Raw genomic sequence first — 21,170 nt, forward strand, 5'->3', positions numbered from 1 at the left:
AGCCTGGAGAAGTTCTTTGTGTTTCATGTTGCAAAGGCCATGAGGACTCAGCAGCAGAAAGAAGTGGTCATAGACCAGAGAGCAACAGGAGATGGTTTTCCCTTTCTTTTTCTTCTGCCCTTTTTGTTTTTGTTAAAAGCAGCTAGAATGCTTTCACTGCTAATGGGGGTATAAAATGATACATTCACTGGCAGTTTATTATCAAGTTAAAGAGACATCTACCCCATCACCCAGTAATTCCACTTATAGGCCCTTACCCAAGAGAAATGAAAACATATATCTATAAAGATTTACATAAGAATATTCAAAGCTGCTTAATTCAAAACAACCTAAAACTGGAAGCAACCCTAACATCCATCAGCAGAGGAATGGGTAAATAAATTATGGCTTATCCATACTGTGGAATATTATTCAACCATGCAAAGTAATGAACTACGTGATGACCAAATCTCTGAGTCACTATGTTAAGTGAGCAACCAGATGCAGAACTTCTGAAACAGGCAGAACTAACCTGTGGAGAAAGACCTGATCTTTCCTTAGGGGAGGGAAGGAGTTGAACTTTGTGAAGTAATGGGAATGTGTTATATCTTGAGAGGGATGTGGATAACATGGGTAAACATGTTTCTTTAAAACTCAGATATCTCCTCTCTCAGAAAACCAAGATACGTCTGTTCCCATCAGATACCAGAAAGGATTCCGTGTCTAGTGGGGAAAAGAACACTCCCATCAGGAGTCAGGAGACCTAAGTTCTGGTCGTGCCTCTCTTGCTGATTATGTGGCCTTCCTCTTTCCTTGTCTGTAAAACAAGGGTGATTCCTAGGCCCAAATGAATTCCTGTAGGAGACAAAAGTTCTGTGAACTTAAGCTGGCTTCTGAATTTTTCCATGTTTTATCTGTTCTAAGGCTTATGTTAATTAAAAACAAATACTCTTGAAGTTAGACCGTGTCTTAAAATTGATGTTGTCTTAAAGTTAATTGGCTGAGTTTTTCTTTTTTTTTTTTCCTCCTTAGTAATATACAAAATGATTTTATCTTAAAGTTGATGGCATCTTAAGATGCAGTGGCATTTGGATACATTCAGTTCAGTTGCAGTCGCTCAGTTGTGTTCGACTCTTTGCGACCCCATGGACGGCAGCACGCCAGGCTTTCCTGTCTATCACCAACTCCTGGAGCTTCCTCAGACTCATGTCCATTGAGTCAGTGATGCCATCCAACCATCTCATCTTCTATTATCCCCTTCTCCTCCTGCCTTCAATCTTTCCCAGCATCAGGGTCTTTTCCAATTAGTCAGTTCTTTCCGTTAGGTGGCCAAGGTATTGGAGTTTCAGCTTCAGCATTAGTCCTTCCAATGAATATTCAGGGCTGATTTCCTTTAGGATTGACTGGTTTGCTCTCCTTGCAGTCCAAGGGACTCTCAAATGAGTCTTCTCCAACACCACAGTTCAAAAGCATCAATTCTTCTGTGCTCAGCTTTCTTTGTGGTCCACCTCTCACATCCATACATGATTACTGGAAAAGCCATAGCTTTGACTAGATGGTCCTTTGTTGGCAAAGTAACGTCTCTACTTTTGAATACGCTGTCTAGGTTGGTCATATCTTTTCTTCCAAGGAGCAAGTGCCTTTCAATTTCATGGCTGCAGTCACCATCTGCAGTGATTTTGGAGCCCTCCAGATCAAGTCTGTCACTGTTTCCACTGTTTCCCCATCTATTTACCTTGAAGTGATGGGACCAGATGCCATGATCTTAGTTTTCTGAATGTTGAGTTTTAAGCCAACTTTTCACTCTTCTCTTTCATTTTCATCAAGAGGCTCTTTAGTTCTTCTTTGCTTTTTGCCATAAGGGTGGTGTCATCTGCATATCTGAGGTTATTGATATTTCTCCTGGCAATCTTGATTCCAGCTGGTTCTCCATCCAGCCCAGTGTTTCTCATGATGTACTCTGCATATAAGTTAAACAAGCAGGGTGACAATATACAGCCTTGACGTACTCCTTTCCTGATTTGGAACCAGTCTGTTGTTCTTTGTCCAGTTCTAAGTTTTGCTTTTTGACCTGGATACAGATTTCTCAGGAAGCAGTCAGGTGGTCTGGTATTCCCATCTCTTTAAGAATTTTCCAGTTTGTTGTGATCCACACAGTCAAATGCTGTATTGTAGTCAATAAAGCAGAAATAGATATTTTTCTGGAACTCGCTTGCTTTTTCGATGGTCCAACAGATGTTGGCAATTTGATCTCTGGTTCCTCTGCCTTTTCTAAATCCAGTTTGAACATCTGGGAGTTCTTGGATCACATACTGTTGAAGCCTGGCTTAGAGAATTTCGAGAATTACTTTGCTAGCATGTGAGATGAGTGCAATTATGCAATATTTTGATCATTTTTTGGTATTGCCTTTCTTTGGGATTGGAATGAAAACTGACCTTTTCCAGTCCCGCGACCACTGCTGAATTTTACAAATTTTCTGGCCTATTGAGTGTAGCACTTTCACAGCATCATCTTTGAGGACTTGAAAGAGCTCAACTGGAATTCCATCACCTCCACTAGTTTTGTTCATAGTGATGCTTCCTAAGGCCCACTTGACTTCACATTCCAGAATATCTGGCTCCAGGTGATTGATCATACCATCGTGGATATCTGGGTCATGAAGATCTTTTTTGTATAGTTTTTCTCTTGCCACCTCTTCTTAATATCTTCTGTTAGGTCCGTACCATTTCTGTCCTTTATTGTGCCCATCTTTGCATGAAGTGTTCCCTTGGTATCTATAATTTTCTTGAAGAGATCTCTAGTCTTTCCCATTCTGTTGTTTTCCTCTATTTCTTTGCATTGATCACTGAGGAAGGCTTTCTTATCTCTCCTTGCTATTCTTTGGAACTCTGCATTCAAATGGGTATATCTTTCCTTTTCCCCTTTGCCTTTTGCTTCTCTTCTTTTCACATCTATTTGTAAAGTCTCATCAGACAACCATTTTGCCTTTTTGCATTTCTTTTTCTTGGGGATGGTGTTGATCCCTGTCTCCTGTACAATGTCACAAACTTCCGTCCATAGTTCTTTAGGCACTCTGTCTATCAGATCTAATTCCTTGGGTCTATTTGTCACTTCCACTGTATAATTGTAAGGGATTTGATTTAGGTCATACCTGAATGGTCTAGTGGTTTTCCCTACTTTCTTCAATTTACGTCTTAATTTTGTAATAAAGTGTTACGGATCTGAGCCACAGTCAGCTCCCAGTCTTGTTTTTGCTGACTGTATAGAACTTCTCCTTCTTTGGCTGCAAAGAATATAATCAGTATGATTTCAGTATTGACCATCTGGTGATGTCCATGTGTAGAGTCTTCTTTTGTGTCGTTGAAAGAGGGTGTTTGCTATGACTAGTGGATTGGACAAAATGTTCAGTTTTACCATATGATGGTATGTAAAACCCTGAGCAAACTTTTTGGCCAGCCCAGTGTATTTTGCAGTTTTTGATGTTGTTATAACAAAATTCACAAGGATCTGATTTTTCCCAAGAAGAGTGCTTTGTTATGAGCCACATGAGCTTGAGAGATCTCATTAATTATATTAACAAAATCCCTCCTGTGACATGCAAATATCCCATTTATATGCCTGGACCAGCTGTGTCCATGGAGCTGGGCAAGGGAGAATATGCCTGGAGGCTTCTCTGCTTGGTCGGCTTCTAGTCTTGGGCCTCTGTCTGCAGAGTTGGGGATTGGACTGTGTGGAGAGTCCATGGGAGGCTGCTTATTGAAAGGATTGGAATCTCGCCCTTCTTCCCGCTCTTACCCTTCATCCCTATGTCTGCCTCCTGCGAGGGTGGTTTGGGTCCCACATGGGTCCAGCTGTCACCTCAGCTCCTTAGTCCTCCCTCTGGCCCCTCAAGATGTGTTCCTAAAGTACGGTTGTGGTCAGGTTTCCAGCTTGTCCCCCAGATCCTTTCTAACCAGGAATGTCTGGGTTCGCAATGGAAGTGCAGGAGAGGACAGTTTTGTTGAAAATGTGCCGTGTTTCAGCTGCTCTGTGTTTAGGCTTTCGAGTGACCCCAGCCGCCACGTATACCATGATTTCTGTGGGAAAATGCATTTTGAGTTCGAAGAGCTGACTTTAAAATGGAACCTGGTTCGGTAGGCTTTGTGGATTCGTATAGATCAAGCTGCCTCTGTAGCATTTTCTTCTGCAAGGTAGTTAATTTTAACATATAACTTTCCATTCTTCAGGACGCTCAGGGAGCAGAGGAACGAGAAACGTTAGCAAGGATGGCAGCTAACGTGGAAAACACGGCGTCTGCCGACTCGGAAGCGTACATCGAGAAATACCTCAGGAGCGTGCTGGCGGTGGAGAATCTCCTCACGTTAGACCGCCTTCGCCAGGTCAGCTGATGGGGACAGGGCAGGGGCCAGCCCAGCTCAACCCAGGGTTTGACTTTCCGCGATTCACAGTGTTGTGACGTCTAAAATTTTGAAACCTCTCAAGTGGAGCATATTAATTTACATTAAACTTGCTGGGTGAGTCTTCGAAGATAGAAAAATGAGATTTGGAAGTTACTTTTTCCAAGCCCCTAAATGGTAGCTAGTTGCCTGGGTAGAGCTGTGCTGTGTGCATTGGTCGCATCTGACTCTGCGACCGCAGGGACTGTGGCCGCCAGGGTCCTCTGCCCATGGGGATTCTCCAGGCAAGAATGCTGGTGTGGGTTGCCATGCCCGCCTCCAGGGGATCGTCCCAACCCAGGGATCGAACCCAGGTCTCCCGCAGTGCAGGCGGATTCTTTACTGACTGAGCCAGTAGTGGAAGGAAATATATCACTCTTGCTGGTTAAGAAGTATTTTACAAATTCCTTGACGCTGGACAGTTGCCAAAGAAAAATGTAGCCCTGAGGCAGAATGTTGTGTCCTTTCTTGGCCTCCTCAGCCTCAGAGTGGATCTCTAAGAGGGAAAACAGTGGTGCCAGCCATAAACCCAAGGCTCAGAGAAACTCTAAACGTTAGTTTACGTAGCTGTGTTGAAACTTTAAAAAAAATTTTAAAGTTATTTATTTAGGGTGTGCCAGGTCTTAGTTGTGGCCTGTGGGTCTAGTTCCCTGACCAGGGATCGAACCTGGACCCCTGCTCTGGGAGCGCAGAGTCTTAGACACTGTGGACTACCAGGGAAGTCCCCAAACTTTTCTCTTTTTTTTAATAAAAATACTAATGAAACATAAAAGTGAATGGTCTGCTTTTCACAACCTTTCCCCTGGGACTCACTTGTGGCCAGCTTCAAGGGAGCCATCAGTAGATAAGGAAAGGAATGAACCACATAACCTGTCAGCTGCTTAATTAACTTTGAATATTCCACAGTGACAGTAATTGGGTCATTCTGTTGTGTGAAGTAACAGCTGTCATTTAAAGAACTAGGGGACCTCCCTGGCAGTCCAGTGGTTAGGACTATGCGCTTCCGCTACAGGGGGCATGGGTTTGATCCCTGGTCGGGGAGCTAAGATCCCACAGGCTGTGTGGCATGACCACGCCACTCCAGTAAGTAAAGAGCTTGGAATATGTCCATAGCTCAAAGCCTGCTTTAGACTCTGTTGCTCTGGAAGCGTGTGTCTCATGCGTGCTTTTCCTCTGTGTTCTCTCTGACCCACAGGAAGTTGCCGTGAAGGAACAGTTGACGGGCAAAGGGAAGCTGAGCAGGAGGAGTATCAGCTCTCCTAATGTGAACAGAGTGAGTGCGTGGGACCCCAGCCTATGCTCGGCCCGGGGTCTGCTTTTGCTCCTCTTCTTTCCTTGGACAACTCCTTTCCATCCTTCAAGTCTCATCTCGGGCATCGTTTCCTCCTCTGCACTGACTGAAGTTCCCACTTCTCTACCCCGTAGCATCGTTGCAGCCCTCCATCTCTGACCTTCCTAATGTTACACGGAAAGCATCCGTGTAAGTCTCCCTGGATTTGCTTCTCATTTATCTTCATACCTCCAGTGCCTGGCACAGTGACTCTGTTAGGCAAGCATGTGTTGAACTAAGGCAAATCTAGCGTAGTGCCTGGGGAAAGCCGTTTGGATTTTCTAGGCTGAACTTGAGTACTTTCAGGTTGAGGAGAGGTCTGGCTCATGTGTATAAACTCAGTTGCTCAGGGGCCACCCAGGGGGCATCAGGGAGTCAAGTCAGCTAGGTGTGTTTTGTCACAGTGTTGCGAGTGTGTTGTTGTGTTTTAAAACATGGATAAAATTTATATGAATATGAAGCTTACAGATAATTCTTTGCATGAATATGAAGCTTACAAATAATTCTTCACAAAGAAATAATGCTTGGAGCCCTGTGATTTATCTCTACTTTCCTTTTGATAAAGAGGTGGATGTGAGAAATAGTACACTGTTGTCTGAGCTTACACCAAGAGAAACCACAGTATAAATTTTGAAATAAAGAACAGCTGACCCTTAACCCTGGTGTTGCAGAGATCCCAGTGAGGGACAGGACAGGATGGGTGTCAGGCTGGAGGGCACAGGTGGCTCCCTGAGACTGGGTGATGTGACTGGTGATCTCAGATGGAAAGATGGGGAACATTCTCAGACAGTAAAAAAAAAAACCCTCCCTTTAACTCAGCATAACTATCTTCTCACTCCTTCAGAAAATGAAGTACTAAAATGCACTGAAAGATGTACTAAAATCTCTGTATGTGCAGAGATTTTGTACTTAGAATCCTGTGATTTAAAACAAATAGCTTCTGTGTATACACTTACTGCAGTACCCAGAGAAAGGAGTCGTCAGATCAGGATGCAATAAGGTGGCCAGTGGTAAAGGACCTGCCTGCCAATCAGGAGACCCGGGTTCAGTCCCTGCGTGGGGAAGATCCCCTGGAGAAGGAAATGGCAACCCACTCCAGTAATCTTGCCTGGGAAATCCCATGGACAGAGGAGTCTGGCGGGCTACAATCCATGGGGTTGCAAGAGTTGTACATGACTTTGCAACTAAACAACAGCAACAACAAGGAAACTAGTAGCCTGGTATCCTTTACATAGAAGTGGATAAACAAATCAAGTGTCCCTTACTTGGGCCCAGTTGGCTGTTACCGCTATGTAAGCTGGACATCTGATCTTACACAAACCTGCCTTGTTAAAAATGTTAATTCAATGAAAAACAAAACCAGAAACCATGCCTAACAGGGTACCAAAGGCCAGGAGTCTAGTTTGCAGCTTGGTCTTGGCAGCCTCTCTCATACCATCCGGCTTTAACATTCTGTCGATTTGGTTTTCTAAGCGTTGTATTTCCAGGATCATGGATGTGTGTGCTTTTGCACACAAAGGGCTAATTCTCCTCTCCGTTCCCTCTTCAGTTGTCTGGCAGCCGCCAGGATCTTATTCCACCCTCCAGTCTGGGTAGCAACAAGGTGAGTGCTCAGAACTATTTCCTGTCAGTCTTAGACCTGTTTCCCATCCAACTTTTCCTCCTCTCAAGTATCACACGCTCGTCGTGCGTGCCAAAATTTCTTCCACTTTTCAGTACTATGTGAAGTTTACTGGAAAGTGTTTAGAGTTCATTTCTTTTTATCTGCCAGTTAAAATAATGTTACTGAAACCTTATTGTTACTCTGCTTTTTAAGGGTTAAACAATTTAGTTGCTTGAGTTCCTATTCCCGTTGAAAATATATTCTTCCCATTTGTGTCAGAAAAGGAACTTCATTTCAGATTTTTGATAGTTAAAATATGGATGAAGTAATTGAAAATTTGTGAAGAATAAGGTTATGTTTAAAAGTTAATATTATATGTTAGAAGAAAGAAAAATAAGGGAACAGAAATTTTATTAGCTGGGATGTATTCATGTACTTGTTAATATAGCTTTCCCCAATTTAACAGAGTTTTAAGCATAGATAATTCGTTATCATTTACTTAAAGGGATCACACTCAAAACAGACATAGGTGGATGGTCGGATACAACTGAGAATGCACTGGTTCATCAATTCATTGGCCACTTACCATGAGTCTGAAAGTGTGCTAGAGTTTAGCACTTCCTGATGCAGGTCCGCTGATAGGTGTGATTGGCATAGCATAGTTGTAATCACCTAAACAAAGCAGTGTTTGGAAAACTGTCATTATTGATTATAAATCACATTATTGATATAATAAATAATTTTAAGGAAAGTATAAGAAAAACCATGACTTTTTTTTAATCCATCTAACCCAAATCCTCTATCATAAATTCACTGAAAAAAATGGCCAAAAGATTTTCAGCTTTTTTCTCTTGCTGTTTCTTTATGTTTAAATGGAAAGAAAAAAAATACAAAACAGAATATCTTCTTGAAAGAAAATTATAGTCTCATCTACGTTCAAATAGAATAAAGGAATACAGATGCTATAATAGAAGTATGCCTAGGTAGAGTAGGAACCCAGAGGAGGAGTGGACACTTTTATAGGTATTATTCAAGGACCAGGAAAGGCTCCAAAGAGGGGAACCCCCCTCCCCCAGCCGTAAGCTTCATGCTGAAGGATGATAAGATCCACCCAAGTGGAAGGGATTGAAGCAAGAGTGTGAACAGAAACATGGAGGGAGAAGGAAGCCCGAGTCAGGCCGAGCATGCAGTGCAGGGCAGACCCCAGAGAAAGGGCCTCGTTTCAGAAGTTCCTGTGTGATGTACTGGGGAGCTTGGGGGAGCTGGGCCACTTTTAGGCAGTCTCCTCGACCCCACTCATGTTCCTGGCCGTTGTCCATAAAATTACGTTAGAATAATGTATATAGTAGAAATGTGTACTGTTATCAACACACAAGTGAGGGTGGACGGAGCAGGTGCGGGGAGGGGTCTCGGCAGTGGGAGGGGAGGGAGGAGAGTCAGGACCTGCTCAGGAGAATGGAGCCTCTAGAGCTCTGGGGACGTGAGGGTCCGGGTGGAGCTAGGGGGAGCCTGGCTGACATGGGTTCTGGGGACATAGTAGAGAGAAGAATGTGAGGAGGCAGGTTTGAGGAAGAAAATGATTTCGTTCAACTTTGGACAGAAGGTGTGTCAGCCAGTTGAGGGGTCTGGAAGCCCGAGCTGAACACAGATTGGGGAGCTCAGGGCCTGGTTGGAGCAGCCAGGGGTTCACCCGAGTCTCCTGAATTGGCCCTAAGAGGTTCAGACAGGGAGGCGAGGTCGTGTGGGGTGATGGTGACGCTGAAGGGCTTGTGCAGGGTGACAGACGGGAGTCCTCAGAGACGAGAGGTGGTGGGGAGAGCAGCTGGGAGCCTGGAGGAACTCCTTTTGGATGCTTCAGAGACTGCAGTGACTGAAGAGACAGTTCTGGGTGTGAGAGCGAAGATTATTGGAGGCCTTTTCCCAGGGCAGTCTCTGTGGAGGGCTGGGGAGAAGCTGGACATGGGTTTTGGGTGGTTGTTTTGGTTTTTGTGGCTGCAGTATACAGAATCTTAGTGCCCCAACCAATGATAGCACCTCTGCAGGAGACACTAGTTCGATCCCTGGGTCGGGAAGAGCCCCTGGAGGGCAGGTCATGGCGACCCCCTCCAGTATTCTTGCCTGGAGAATCCCACGGACAGAGGAGCCTGCGGGCGGCAGTCCACAGGGTCACAAAGAGCTGGACGTGACTGAAACAGCCGAGCACACTTGGACCCCTGCATGAAAGCATGAAGTCCTAACCACTGGACCGCCAGGGAGTTTCCAGCAGGATGTATTAAATGAGTAAATAATGTTGCACATTTCTTGTTACTCTGCCAAGACCTTCCCCGTTTCAGTCATCTTGATGTCCTGGGGTCCCGGGGTTAGGGATAGGAAACTTAGTGAAGATGAGGGAAGTCTGATTCCCACCCTCTCAGGCTGTACCGATGTCCTGGCGCTGCCCCAGCAGCAAAGGGCTGGCTCTGCCTGCTCTGTGTCAGCGTGTTTTCCGTTGTCGTCAGACACCTCCAACAGTGAAGGACACTTTTCTCCCGCTGCAGCAGTTTGGAGCCTTCTATCTCACCCCTCTGCATGGACAGTGTCCCTGGGCTCTGACGGACAGTGGCAGTCTTGTCAGGGAAAGCAGAGGCGCCAGCCTCCCATTCCTCACTGTGCTCCCAGGTCAGCCGTGGAGCCATCTCTTCATCTTCCTGTAGGCTGTGGGCCCCCTCGGGTCCTGAACAGTTGCCAGGTACAGCCGGGCTTCCCTCCACCTCGTCACTGTCACCCCAGATCCCTTGACTTCCTGCTGTGTCCATATCAGCAGGCTATATGAATGTCCATGTGTCTAAATCGGAGACCTTTTGCTTGTCACTAGGGGAGAGGTAGGGGAAAGCTGCCCTAAGACAGGTTTCGTGGATGGACCTGTTGAATGAGTAAGGACGTTCAGGTGACAGAGGGCCACAACTGATGCCAGGAAGCAAAGCCATGAAACACTCTGCAGGATTTGATTCCAGGCTCACTTCAGCAGGGAGCACGGAGCGGCTTCCCCATTGGTGGATGAGGGGCTCTCACTAGTTTTATCATCTGAAGCAGAGCGTCTTAAAAGGTTTTTAGAGAGAAAAATATTCTTGTGTTTTCTTCCTAGAGAGTAAAGAAATATTCCCCTCCACCAGTAGCAGCAAGGAACAGAAGAGTCCTCCCTTTGGCCTTTTAAAAGAAACAGTGGTGAACTGCGTCCAGAATGGCATTGCCTTGAATTCAGAATTGTTACAATGCTGCCTGTAATAGAATTCCTCAGGCTGGGGTAGTGTTTAAACTAGTTGATGTAAGAATCATTTAGATCCTATTAAAACCCCTTTATACAGCAGCAGTGCTTATAGTGGGCTTCCCTTGTGGCTGAGCTGGTAAAGAATCTGCCTGCAATGCGAGAGACCTGGGTTCGATTCCTGGGTTGGAAAGATCCCCTGGAGAAGGGAAAGGCTACCCACTCCAGTATTCTGGCCTGGAGATTTCCATGGACTGTGTAGTCCATGGAATCGCAAAGAGTCGGACACGACTGAGCGACTTCCGCTTTCACTTCACAGCGCTTGTAGAGGTAAGAAATGACATGTACGTGAGGGCCATCTCCATGTTGTTTATAATGGCAGAGATTGGAAACAAGTTACATGTCTGTTGCTTTGACCTAGTTAAATATGTTTTATCTGTGTTCATGTGTGCATACACACACACACACACACACAAATGGATACTATGCAGCTATAAAAAGTATTAGGAACCCCTCCAGGTAGTAATATGGAGAGAGCACCAGGATACACTTAGTGATTGAAAACGCACTGCAGCACAGTATGTTGCTGTTTGTGCAGGAGCGGGGAGCTCAAGAGGAGTGTGTGTGGCTCTCGCTAGGTGTACACGCGCGTGCAGGAACCCTGTAAGGATGCATCCTAAACAGATGCCGCTACTTCCTGTCTAGGGAGAGGGCGAGCGTGTGTGGGACCCAAAGCAGGAGGCTTCTCATGGTGTGCCTTCTTATGTAACTTGGTTTTTAGATCATGGGAACAAATTACCTATTGAAAGAATTAAAAGGAAAAAATGTTGCTCTCTACCCTTTGTGGTAGGTAGATTTTATTCTCCTATAAGTGGTGGTTTGAGACACTCTCCATTTGCTTTATCTATAATAATTTTCACACAAAATCCTCAAGGAGAGATTACTGAAGAAATTGTTTTGGAAAACCTCAGAGACTCATGTATTTTTCTTTTCTTTTGGGGACTTCCTGCATTCTTCAGTTTTCAGAGATCCAGGGAGAGGTAATTAATCCATTAGGTTTTTCTTAATGAGTGGGATACATGTGTTATCCTCATATTGAAAGCATGCTTGCTTTTACCTTGAGAATGCGAATGCATTTTTAAATGTAGTTTTTATAAGACAACTGCATTTGATACTGTACTAGTATTTTTTTTGGCTCTTACCCTTTTGTAAAAATAACTTTGGAAGTCAGGATATACAGTTCTTCATTCCCTGGGACTATGAAAATATCTGTCAGAAGATGCCAGGAATGAAGGCATCTGATGGAGTGTAGGAGGCTCTGGGATGTGAGGGGGTCTAGTTAATTCATTAATGAAGCCGATGGTACAGCAAATGTTTGAGAATTTGTAAGACATCCTTTTCTCAAGCATGGGATGCAGGGGGAGAGGAGCAAAGGAGGAGCGGAAGTGCCTTGGGCCTTCCTTCAGCACCGCAGAACATAGCTCAGTGGTTCCATCTCGGCTTCTTTGCATGGAAGTACTTAATACACAATGGAATTGAGTGAGAAATACAATTTTAACCTGAAATCACTGCCTAAAACGCTAGAAACTGTATTTTAAAATAATTGAAAATCATAGTGTCGATAGCTGCATCTACCTTGCACTCATGGGGACTTACCTCTGGGCTCTCTGTTCCATTATCTATGTCTGTCCCTCTTTCCTTGATTATCAAATCAGAGCTTTGGGCCAGAGAACCTGGTGTGCTCTGTTGCCTGCCACGTAAATAACACAACAGTAAAGTTAGTTCACTTTATGTAGACAAGCGCGGAGAGGCCGCCCGAGGAGGCTCAGGTCTGCCTTCCCTGCCAATTTGCATTAACATCTCGGCAGAGTTGGTAGGAGCAACGCAATACTGAAAGCTGTGGCTGGGAGGCAAGAGCAGAGCTCACTGGGATCAGGGCTTCTGGGGAGGCGAGAGCAAGTGGTAAGGTACTAAAACCTTCTCACACGTTGGCCTCTAACACTTGGACTTCGGCCAGCCATATTTTGCCTGCCCTCATTCACTGATGCTCCATACCTATGAAAATTGGAATTGTTTACTGAGCTCCACCAAGACGGAATGGATGAGCTAATTAATCTTAGAAAGATACATTGAATTTTTATTAGCTACCCTTAACTTTTAATTTCACCTTATGGCCTAAAAGAAATCACTCTTGATAAGCTTTTCAATTAAAAATATAAAATATTCCTAATTGCAGTGATCCTTTTATTTATTGTTGCTGGCTCTTTCATCATTATTGTTAGGCAGGTTTTTTAAATTAGATATAACAAAAACTTAGCAAACTTGTTATGACCAGTCTACCAGACTAGACTCATAGTTTAGTTGCAGAATTAGTTCCAACAGATTGTTTTTCCATTTAAACAATGGCTGTGTGTTGAGACTGTTTGAGATTTAAGAAACTCTGTCAAGAAAAAATAACTGATATTACTTACTAAAGCCATTTTAAATGGAATCATATATTTTTAAATAAGTTAGTGAGATGTTTGTCATCTTCCAAATGGAGTTTTCAATGCAACTAAAAGTAGCCGGGGACGTCCCTGGTGGTCCAGTGGTTAGGACTCCGTGCTCCCAGTGCAGAGGTCCTGGGTTTGACCCCTGGTCAGGAAAGTAGATCCTGGATGCCACAATTAAGACTCAATGCAGCCAAATAAATATTAAAAAAAAATTTAGCCAAAAATCTGAATGACTATGCAGTTAACAAAGCTGAGTTGTATGTTTTGGCTCCATCACTTTCCTGAAAACTGCTATTATTCAGCCCGACACTGGTGATGGTTGGTGCCAAAGGTGAGTCACCTCTCCTTGAGTTGTGTTAGTAGCCACCTCTGGGCCTGGAGTGTCACTGGCACTTCGTCTGCCTCCTTGTCACTTTCTTGATCCAAGCCAGACCTCTGTAGAGAACACCCAAAGCTTTTGTGTCTTTCTGGAGAGCAGCAGCAGGAGAGTTGGAGGTCCCTGCAGGGACCAGCCACGTCCTCAAGCCAGCGGACAGCCTTCCGCATGTTTTCCTGGGACCAGCCACGTCCTCAAGCCGGCGGACAGCCTTCCGCATGTTTTCCTGTTGGGTTTTGCCTTTAAGCATAATTGTTATCTTGAATAGGGTTTTATATCTTTGAATTCAGCCTGTTAGCACAAATAATTCCTACTAATTATGAAGCTAGTTTAGGGACCCAAAGCGAAGCCAGAATTTCCGCTCTCACATCCTCCCTTCACGGCCGATCCTGAAGGCTGATAGAGGTAAAAAAAAATGTCAGAAACATCTCAGAATTATCTTTCCAAGAGTTCTGTAATGGAGCATAGGTTATGGGGGTAGAAGTGAAAGAAAAAAAAGCCATACTGAGAAGCTGAGCCCATATGATGGCGGAAAGGTCCAGTGTCTGGCCAAGGCCTTTTGATTAATTATCTTGAGTTCATCTCTGAAGTACCTTTAACTAGGGTGCTTCCTTTTTTCCCCCCAACATTTCAGTAGTAGGAGAATCACTCTGGAGTGGCCAAGGGTATACAAGTTATTGTTGTTCTTGTTGTTTAGCTGCTCAGTCGTGTCCAACTCTTTGTGACCCCGTGGACTGTAGCCCACCAGGCTCCTCTGTCCATGGGGTTTCCCAGGGAAGAACACTGGAGTGGGTTGCCATTTCCGTCTCCAGGGGATCTTCCTGACCCAGGAATTGAACTTGGGTATTCTGCATTGGCCGGTGCACTCTTTACCACTGAGTCACCTGGGAAGCCCTGTAAAATTTATTGGAAAGACACTAATTGCCTTGTCCCTGGGCCCAGTGTGTGTTGCTAGACCCTGAACCACAGATTCTGCTTCTGGCAAGAGAATGGATGTGCGCTGCCGGAGAAGAATCTAGTGAGCGATGTCAGTGGAGTGTCTCCCTAGAGATCTACGGGGGTCGAAAAGAGGAGGGGGCAGTGGTATCATCCAAATTTGTTGTTCCCTCGGAAGCAGAGCCTGTTCTGTCCCAGAGCGATTTGAGATACTCTGTGTCCCCGTCTCTAGTCGGCAAGACTGTGAGATTTCTCAAGGTTAAGATGACGGTTAAGGGAGATGGATGAATGAAATGTCTCCGTTTTTCATTCTCCAACAGAGTTAGCAGTATGGCTGAGGCACTGTGTAAGTACGGTGAGCATCCTTTCAGAGGTTCTCACTTGAGATATCTGAATATACGAGACAGTAAGAGTTATTGCCTCTGTTCAGATTCGGGAGTAACACTGTGTGTGGGAGTGCCAGCTGGGAAAAATTACCCGGGAAGCTAGCAGAGCCCTGAGTGTGCCTTGGGGAAGAGGTGACACCTCTGTTATTTGTCATTGGACGCACACCGCACAGCTGAGGGGCTGACTTCAAATTAGCTGCTTGGTTTTCCTAAGGGCCAGAGTGCTACTGTGTCAGCTGCCAAACAAGGAAGACAAATCTAAAGTATGGAAACAAATTTATCCTCAAATTGAGTAAGTTGTCTTCAGAACAGCCAGGCATGAACCTACTTCCGTGAACGCAGCATGAAGCTTTACATCCCCTGAGAGATTCCAAAGTGTTGACCTCACTGTTCCGACACCCGGTTACGATGTCCCAGGGCACACAGAGCTGCAGCTTCCCAGACCGATGATTGAATTCAAAGGCAGAAAACATTAATGAAACAAAGTATGTAAATCAGCCTGTGGTTCATAGTAACACAGACACTCCTACAGTGGCGCTCAGAGTTCACCGTCCTTGTCAGCTCTCCATGTGTCTTTTGCTCCCTTGCTTCCTAATGATGAGCATCCTACCACATTTTAAAGTATAAAGCGCTGGGTTTCCCCGGTGGCTCAGTGGTAAAGACTTCACCTGCCAGGACAGGAGACACGTGTTCGCTGTCTGGTCTGGGAAGATCCCACAGGCCACGTGACAGCCGAGCTGGTGCTCTAGAGCCCGGGATGGAAGCTGCTGAGCTCACATGCCACAGCGGCTACAGCCTGCACTCTGGAGCCAGTGCCCCACAGGGAGAGGAGCCCCCCAACGAGAGGAGCCCCCACAGCGAGAGGAGCTCGAGCACCGCAACCAGAGAAGAGCCCAGTCAGCAACGGAGACCCGGCAGAGTCCAAAATACACAAACATGGGAAAAAGAGTTTCAAGTGCTGAGAGAGTTCCCTCAGAAAGTGGCTTTCTCTAAGTAAACAGGATCCGAATCACTTAGGGCTTATTGATTTTATGATCGGTACTTAGGTTGCCGCTAAAAGCAAATAGGTTTCCAATACATGTTGGCAACCTAAGAGGGCTTTCTACCTCCATCCATCTTCAGGAGCAGCAAAGAGCTTACTTTGCAGGCAATTTACTAATAAAGACACAAGTTGATCGTCAGGGTCACTCATCTGGGGAGTAGTAGCTTAATCTAACAGAAAATACTGTTTTTTTTAACTGGGCTGGAAAAGAAGAGTGACTGTCAAAGGACCTAAAGAGGCTGTACAGCTTTGAAAAGCTTTGCATCTCCTGTCCATTACTGGTTTCTATGCTGGTACCGTGGGCGGAGGTTTATTTCTTTACTGGGTGGGACTGATGTTCAGAGTGCTTTGGTGTGATGACCATTTTTATGGCTCACCACAAGTTCTAGAAAAGTAAATTACTCCATCACCTGACGGGCATTGTTCTTGTATTATGGAACAAAATCTCTTTCATGGGAGTTTATAAGACAAGTTAAAGTCAAGCTTAAAGGAAATCAGTCCTGAGTATTCATTGGAAGGACTGATGCTGAAGCTCCAATACTTTGGCCACCTCATGCGAAGAGCTGACTCATTAGAAAAGACCCTGATGCTGGGAAAGATTGAAGGCAGAAGGAGAAGGGGACGACAGAGGAAGAGGTGGTTGGATGGCGTCACTGACTCGATGGACATGAGTTTGAGCAAGCTCCGAGAGTTGGTGATGGACAGGGAAGCCTGGCCTCCTGAAGTCCATGGGGTCGCTAAGAGTCAGACGTTACTGAGCGACTGAGGGACAGCAAGACACACTGAAAGAACAATCAGATTTGTTAATTCAGAGACCTGTGTTGCTGGGAGCTTGATGACTCCTTGGTTTGGGCTTAACTAGAACGCATTTTTAGTATCTGTTAAGAATGAGAGGCTTGGTAATAGGCTGTTCTGGAGTGTTTCTTTCATGAATGGTATGTTAGTGGAGGAGAAGAAACCTGAGCAGTATTAGAGTGGCTCCTGGGTTTCAGTCTAGTGTCTGAAGAGAAAGAAGGTATCTTGAGACTTCCGCAGTGGGCCCAGTAGTTAAGGCTCTGCACTTCCACTTCAGGGGCGTGGGCTCGATCCCTGGTGGGGGAACTAAAATCCCACATGCCATGTGATGTGGCCGATAAATTTAAAAAATTTTTTAATAATTTTAAATTAAAAAAATTTTAAATAATTTTAATTTAAAATTAAATTTTAAAAAATTTAAATAAAAACATTCCTTTGGGGGAAAAAAGTGTATCTTGAGGCACAAGAGCAGAAAGGGCCTAAGGAGCAAGCAGAAGGAGCATTTCAAAAAATATCTCACTATGTCCATGTTTTGTGAGACACAGTATGATACAGGAGAAAGAGTATTAGGAGACTGTAAATTATAACTGAAGGGGATATCCAAGTGGGAAGTAGTATTATTAGCGAGATCAATTCTGTAAAGAGGAGGAGGAGTATTATGCTGTTAACAGTAATGTGCTCAGGTAATCAGATTTTTCATGTCTTCAACAAGGATAAAGCTTTAGCAATGTGTAACATTTTTGTCTTCAATATCTTTAAAATTTTAAAGAATTGATTGGTAAGTCAGAATGACTGATTTTGTCCTTAATAGGGCCGGTGGGAAAGTCAACAGGACGTATCACAGATTGCAGTTTCCAAAGGAATCGCACCAGCTGCCCCAGCCCTCCGTTCTCCCCAAAGTAACCATTCTCCTGATCCAGGTCAGTTATGCTTTTGTTTTTCAGTCACTCTCGTGAAATACGAGTATCTTTCAGAAATAGTTTAAAAATGTTTAAAAGTCATTTAAATCAGGATTTTCTGCAAGTCCTGCTAGTTGATGCCTGTTTGAGTCTCCCCCCTTTTTCCTGTACCGTTGCTGGCTGACTTGTCTTTGGCTGTCCTGGGTCTTCGTTGCTGCGCGGGTTTTCTCTAGTTGCGGTGCATGATAGCGCCTCTCTAGCTGCTGTGCTCGGGCCTCTCGCTGTGGAGCGCAGGCTCGAGACTGCACCAGCTTCAGGAGTTGCGGCTCCTGGGCGCTAGGGCACAGGCTCAGTAGCTGCACGAGCTTTGTTACACCGAGGCTCGTGGGATCTTCCTGGCTCAGGGACCAAACCCACGTCTCTCCTGCATTGACACGTGGGTTCTTTACACTGAGCCACCAGGGAAGCCCCTCCCTTTCTTATCATAATGTGTTGAGTCCCATTGTTTTAAATGCTGACTGTATCTTGCATTCCTGTGAGAAACGATGTGTTGTTCTTCATATTTGTTTGATTCTGTTTGCTAATATTTTGCTTAGAGTTTCATGTATGTGTCCTACGGTGAATATATATACCTTTTTCATTACAATGTCTTTGTTTAGGGTTTTGGTATCATGACTATATTGATTTCATAAAGTGATGTGAAAGATTGAGGGCAGGAGAGAAAGGGGCGACAGAGGATGAGATGGTTGGATGGCATCACCGACTCGATGGACATGAGTTTGAGCAAATTCCAGGAGATAGTGAAGGACAGGGCTGGCATGCTGAACTCCATGCAGTCACAAGGAGGTGGACACAACTTAGCAACTGAACACAAAATGATGAGAAAAATTTCATCATCTTTTATGACGAAGTTCCTGAGCTTATGTGAACTTGGTCTTACTACTTCCTTAAACGTTAGATAAGATTCACCAGGGACACTCTCTGGGTCTGGTATTTTCACTGTGGGAAGATTTGAGATCATGACTTCAGTTTCTTTCAAGTTTAACTTTTTCTGTTTCTTTGTAAGTAAGTTTTCAAAGATTGTGGTTTTTAGAGAAGTTTCTGTTTCATCAGATTACTTAATTTGATGTTACTTAATCATAAATGTTACAGTTTCCTTTACTTGTCTGGTGGCTCAGATGGTAAAGCATCTATGCGGGAGACCCAGATTCGATCCCTGGGTTGGGAAGGTACCCTGAAGAAGGAAATGGCAACCCACTCCAGTACTCTTGCCTGGAAAATCTCATGGACGGAGGAGTGTTGTAGGCTACAGTCACTTTCACTTTCACTTTATTGATCTTTTAATGTTTATAGAATCTGTTAGGCTCCTTCTTTTTATTCTGAATAGGTAATTTTTATTTTCTGTTGTTCTTTAATACACTTGAGACTGGTTTATCAGTTTTCTTAATCTTCCCACAGAGCCAAATTTGATTCTCTTTTCTGTTTTGTTGATGTCTGTTATTTCTTCATTTCACAAATTTGGGCATGATGTGCTTTTATTATCATTATATTCCAGATATTTTAATTTCTCTGTGATTTATTCTTTCACCTGTGAATTACTGGGTGCCATGTTCATTCAATTTTTATATATCTTGAAGGTATATTATTATTATTATTGATTTCCTTTTAAATTCCATAATGTGCAGACTCTTCAAAATTTCAATCTTTTAAAATTTTTTGAGACTATATTCTATCTTGGTGAACGTTCTGTGTATACTTGGAAAGGTCTTTTCTATTTTGGGGCACAGTGTCCTCTGTATGTCAGTTAGGTCTAGGTGGTTGATGTCCTTGTTCAAATCTGCTGTAACTTTACTGACTTTTCCCCCATATTTGTTCTATCGATCATTGAGAAAAGGCATTGAATATCTATATATGATCGTGAAATTATCTGTTTTTTTCCTATAATTATATCAGTTTCTGCATGATTAATTTAGAATCTCTGTTACTGGGTATACACACATTGGGGTTGTTATTTCTTTTTGCTGATAAAGTGATGTTTCTCCTTATGAAATGTCCCCTTACCTTTCTGGTAATGCTCTGGCTTTGAAATCTGTCTTGATGTTAGTATCGCCACACCAGTCTTCTTTTGCTGATTGCTTGCACGGTGTATCTTTTCTTCAGTCTTTAAAATTTTAGCCTATGTGTATCTGTAAGAGTGATTATCTTATAGACAGCATATTTAGGTATAGAGTTTCTTTTTTAATCTTGTCTGACAATTTCTGGTTTTTAATTGGAATGTTTAGTTCTTTTACATAAAATATTATGTCTGCCATGTTGCTATTGGTTTCTATTTGGGCTTTTTATTTATTTCCACTATAATCTCTTTTGTTTTGTGTTAATTGGGAAATATTTTGTAGTATTTTATTTTATCTTTGGCTTTTTTCATACCTGTATCTACTTATCAGGGCTTCTCTGGTGGCTTAGTGGTAAAGAATCTGCCTCCAACGCAGGAGACATGGGCTCAGTCCCTGGGTCAGGAAGATCCCCTGGAGGAGGAAAGGGCACCCCACTCCAGTATTTTTGCCTGGGAAATCCCATGGACAGAGGAGCCTGGCAGGCTACAGTCCATGGGGTCACAAAGAGTCAGACGTGCAGAGACTTAGTGACTGAAAACAACAAACAACATTTATTTATTAATATCTTTGGTAAAGAATTCCAGTAGGTACCCTTAACTTTACCACAGTCTTCTTAGAGTTAATAATCTGTCGTTTCACACTGCGTAATTATAAGAATCTTGCATCAGTACAGTTCCATTTTCCTGTTCCTCCAGCCCCCTTATTTCATATTATTGTTGTATCTTTTGCTTTCACAATTGTTAGGAACTCACCTTACAATGGTATAATGTTTTTTGTGTTTTTTTTTTGCTTTAAAACAGCTATTTGTCCTTGAAGGAAATTAAGAGACTATAGATAATCTTTTATATTTTCCTTCCTATTTATTATTTCTGCCACTGTCTACTCCTTTCTGAAGAATTGTATATTCATCTGATACGGTTCCTCTTTAGCCTGATGAATATCTTGTATTATTTCTTATTGTACAGTTTTCCTTGTGCAGGAAGATCTCTCCTTTTGAGAATGTCTGTATTTCATTTTTTTTTTTGACAGATATTTTCACTGGATAGAGAATTCTTAGTTGATAGCTTGTCTTCTTTTAGCACTTCAGAGACACTGTATCATCTGTTAGACCTCTTTTCTGATGAGAACTCAGCCATCATGTATGTCACTTTCCCCCTACATGAAATATGTCTTTGTTTAGTTTGCTTTCCAATTTTTCTCTTTATTTTTCTTCTCAGCAGTTGGGTAATGATGTTCTTAGGTGTAGTGTTTTTAGTGTTTATCTTACTTGGATTTCACCAATGTCCCTGGGTCTCTACACTGGGATTTCCCTAACAGTTTGGGGAAACATTCAGCTGTTAGTTCATTACATCTTTTCCTCTGTGCTTTTCTCTCTTTCTACTCCATTTGAAAACCTAATTGCACATGTTGTATTGCTTAATATTGCCCTATGAGTCGCAGAAACTCTATTCTGTTTTTCCACCTTTTTACCTTATTCTTGCTTCTTCTGATTGGATAATTTCTACTGCCATTTATAGTCTTATTAAGCACAAGCAAG

The 21,170-nt window shown here is 43.5% G+C and overlaps 1 protein-coding gene across 1 annotated transcript in view; it reads left to right on the plus strand.

The window, feature by feature from the left end:
* KIF13B (kinesin family member 13B) overlaps nt 1–21,170 on the plus strand; it is a 187,690-nt gene that overhangs the window by 137,334 nt on the left and 29,186 nt on the right. Inside the window, exons 33-36 of the mRNA XM_068974383.1 lie at nt 4,207–4,359; nt 5,612–5,689; nt 7,296–7,349; nt 17,432–17,540. Coding sequence (XP_068830484.1) covers nt 4,207–4,359; nt 5,612–5,689; nt 7,296–7,349; nt 17,432–17,540 — 394 coding nt within the window. The remainder of the gene's footprint in view (nt 1–4,206; nt 4,360–5,611; nt 5,690–7,295; nt 7,350–17,431; nt 17,541–21,170) is intronic.

This window comes from Capricornis sumatraensis, chromosome 6 (genome assembly GCF_032405125.1).
Source record: "Capricornis sumatraensis isolate serow.1 chromosome 6, serow.2, whole genome shotgun sequence".
In the NCBI taxonomy this organism is placed as follows: Eukaryota; Metazoa; Chordata; class Mammalia; order Artiodactyla; family Bovidae; genus Capricornis; species Capricornis sumatraensis.